This window comes from Pterocles gutturalis, unplaced genomic scaffold (assembly GCF_000699245.1).
Source record: "Pterocles gutturalis isolate BGI_N339 unplaced genomic scaffold, ASM69924v1 scaffold38922, whole genome shotgun sequence".
NCBI classification, from domain to species: Eukaryota; Metazoa; Chordata; class Aves; order Pterocliformes; family Pteroclidae; genus Pterocles; species Pterocles gutturalis.
In genome coordinates, this window is record NW_010116779.1 from 1 (window position 1) to 3,417 (window position 3,417).

The 3,417-nt window shown below is 53.8% G+C and overlaps 1 protein-coding gene across 1 annotated transcript in view; it reads right to left on the reverse strand.

The window, feature by feature from the left end:
* Nucleotides 1-214: 214 nt before the first annotated feature.
* LOC104463323 (U5 small nuclear ribonucleoprotein 200 kDa helicase-like) overlaps nt 215-3,417 on the reverse strand; it is a gene marked incomplete at both ends in the record, with an annotated part of 4,081 nt that continues 878 nt past the window's right edge. The window contains 6 exons of the mRNA XM_010075607.1: nt 215-321; nt 1,053-1,136; nt 1,410-1,490; nt 1,620-1,772; nt 2,237-2,434; nt 2,930-3,118. Of these exons, the coding sequence (XP_010073909.1) occupies nt 215-321; nt 1,053-1,136; nt 1,410-1,490; nt 1,620-1,772; nt 2,237-2,434; nt 2,930-3,118 (812 nt within the window). The remainder of the gene's footprint in view (nt 322-1,052; nt 1,137-1,409; nt 1,491-1,619; nt 1,773-2,236; nt 2,435-2,929; nt 3,119-3,417) is intronic.

The following is a 3,417-nucleotide window of genomic DNA, read 5'->3' on the forward strand; positions in this document are numbered from 1 at the left end:
CCAACCTTAATGATTCGATGATTCTAAAGACGAAGCCTTCAGAGCGCCGAGGTTCCCCACGCTGCCCACCACCAGCCCCTGACACACGCGGCAGCTCCTTTACACCCTGACGGGCACAAGCAGCCTCCTTCCCAAACCCCGCAGACCTCACCAGGCTACAAGAAATCATTTTAACCAGCCTGCAATGAGAAAATACCTCCGAGACCTCACTTACATCCTTTTGTCGATCATCTTGCAGAGGTTCAGGGTCTTGTCGGTGAGCTGGGCCCAGCCCCGGTTGAGGACGATCTCGAAGATGGCGCGCATCAGCCGCCCGGCCGACTGCGGGGACAGAGAGCCGCTCTCAGAGCTGGGCTGCCATCAGCACATCCAACTCTTCCTCCTTCCTACCCATTTTCCTGCCCAGCCACGTGATAATAGAATGGTTTGGGTTGGAAAAGGCCTTTTAAAGATCATCTAGTCCAGCCCTCCTGCCATGGGCCAGGATGTCATTCTCTAGATCAGGTTCCTCTGAGCCGTGTTCAACCGGACTTTAAACCCCTCCAGGGACAGGGCGTCCACACCTCCTCTGGGCAACCTGGTCCTGTGTCTCACCACCCTCAAAATAAAAAAATTCTTCCTTATCTCCAACCGAAATCTCCCCTCTTTCAGATTAAAACTGTTCTCTCTCATCCTATCACTACAGGCCCCAGTAAAAAGTCTTTCCTCATCATTCTTATAAGTATTGAATTATAATTGAAGGTCCTTCATCCCAAACACCTTCACGTGGAGCAATTCCTTGTTTCCCAGCCTTGGGAATTGGCTTTTGTGGCAGAAAAAGGCTGCACCGTGCTTCCCTAGTGCTGAATCTTTTTGATTACAAATTGGAGACTCCACAGAAGATGGAATTCCCATCCTGACAAGGGTCAGACCTCGCCGCTCCCAGCTCTTGTCATTTTCAAAGCCATTGAAGGCCACAAACTACATTCCTGAGTTGTCTGAGACTGAGATGTGGCTGGACTGTGCCCATCGAAGGGGAACCAGAGAGACCCCAGCCACGTTTCCCGGCTCACCTGGGTAACGTACACCATGTCAGCCATGAGAGCAAACCCTTCCAGCTTCAGCTGGGAGATGAAGGCCTGGAGGAGCACGTTGATCTGGGGAAGCAGAGCAGAGAAGGGGCTCAGCACCCTCCGCACCAGCACTGGGCTTTGACACGTGGCAGGACAGAAGCAATCAACAAGGACTGACCATCCCACCCCACGCTCAACAGAAATCAAAAGCACTCGCAGCTCTTCAAGCAGCTCTGACCCATTCCAGGATGTCCCACAGAGAACAGAAATCCTCCCGAGGGTGGCTTTTACCACCAGGATCACCACTCCCCTCAAAACGGGCACAGAAGTCCCCTCGGGGGCGCAGGCAGGGCTCACCTTGGCGCTGGGCTCCTCTATGCTCTCCTTCACCGGGATAGGAACTCGCTCCAGCAACTTCTGAAGCTCGAGCTTCTCCTCCTGCAGAAAACCAAAGGCGGGAGAGCTGAGAATGGTCCCTCGCAGGGAGAGATGGCTGCAGCTTCCCCTGCGGCATGAAGGCTGATGCCGCGGGGCCGTCGCGCTCAGGATGGGTGTCTGGCTCTGTACCTCCCTCACGGTGATGTTCCTGAACTCTGAGGACAGCGAGAAGACCCGAAACAGCTCGATTTCACTCAGGGTGGGTTTGAGGAGCTGATTGTAAGTCTGCATCGTCTCGTTGGTGATGTAGTAGTGGCTGGGGATGCGGCCCAGCTCCGTCACCTGCCAAATGACAGCGGCCAGAGTGAAGCAGCTGAAAGACACTCAACTGTTCACAGCACAGACTGACAATGCTGAACAGGAACTAAACTGCAGCGGGCGAGATGTCTCCAGACAAGCCAAGCGTCAATTCCCAGGCTACAAACCACCTGCTTCACCCTGTACCCAATCCCACACACCACAGCCTCCCCTTTCTCATCTCACTGAAGCAACAAAAATACAACGGGAGTCGTATTTGCTTCGGAGGCAGCAGCAAACACACACCAGCGACAGAGCGAGGGTCAGGTTTTACACCAGCGCTCCCTATGCCAGCAAACAGCTCCCTGGAATTCCAAACATGCAACGCAGCACGCCCTGAGACCCGTATTTCATCAGCAAGGTGACTCTTGCACCCTTTTTCTCAGACAGAAGATGCTCCCGTCCCGCTCTGCTTGGTCATAGCGCCTTTTTCCCAGGTCCCGTCTCACCTGGAAGTTCCCCGTCTTCTTGTCGTACTTCACCAGGTTGTTCTTGTCCAACATGAGGGCGGCGGTGTGAACCAGATCCAGGCGGCGCTGGTCCAGCAGCGGATCCCCCTTCAGATCGTCGTGGGAGATCCCGTAGAGGGTTGGGGAGCGCAGCATTCGGATGTACAGGTAGGTGTAGCCCAGCCAGTTCACCGCATCCTGAGGAAGCATCAAGGCATGTTAAGAACCGATGAACACACCTCTCGGCAAGGGCAACACTCCGGCTCGGAGCCCTGCGCTCCCAGCAACAGCGTAGAACACGGCAGGCTGAGCCCAGCTGAATCCTGCCGATTTAACATCAAACCAGAGCCTGCAAGCCCAGCAGTGGCATACACAACTCCAGTACCAGAAAAATATGAAGGTTTTTTTAAAAAAAAAAGCCCTCTACATGCAGATTTTTCCTCAGCATCCTTTTCCACATGGAGAGCTCTGCTCTTGAATTACACCAGCATCTCCCCTCTCGCCTTACAGCCTGGTAGTTCTTGCAGCTGCCCTTCCAGATGTCTTAAAAATTTGCTCCCCGGGACCAAATGCTGCAAGTTTCTTTCCTCCCAGACAATGACGGCATCCTTCCCCCACGCTGATCGTCCCTTGCAATTCTCTGGGTGCAACAAAGGACACGCATCGGTGAGGGCAGCAAAGACTCGCACTCGCCTTAGCATTCTGGACGTTGCCGAGCACGGTCTCAGCATTCAGCATGTCCGGGAGCTTCGACACCATCTGACTTTCAATGGGGAGCTGCTGGTTGAGCAGGGACAGGTAATACTGCAGCTCGCCATGGGACGTGATGAGGATCCCCTCTCCTTTGGTGTCGTATTGAGGTCTCCCAGCACGCCCCAGCATCTAAAAAAATCCAAGAAAGTGAAGTCAGCAAAATCTAAAAGCTTTTAGTTTGGAAATTTCTCCTTGTTGCCATGTCCTGGGGCTTTGCTGCCGGATTGCTCAGCCTGCTGTTACTTCTGGCTGGCCTGGGACACACAGAAATATCTCAGATGTGTCTGGGCAAGCCACTGGGAGAGGAATAATTTATCCTCTTCTCCTCCCGATCTGCTTCTGCTCTGCTCTCGCAGCAGGGCTGTTCCCAGAACAGCAGAGAACAGCGAGTGACTGCGCTGAGAAAATCCAACAGCAGACCTCAGATG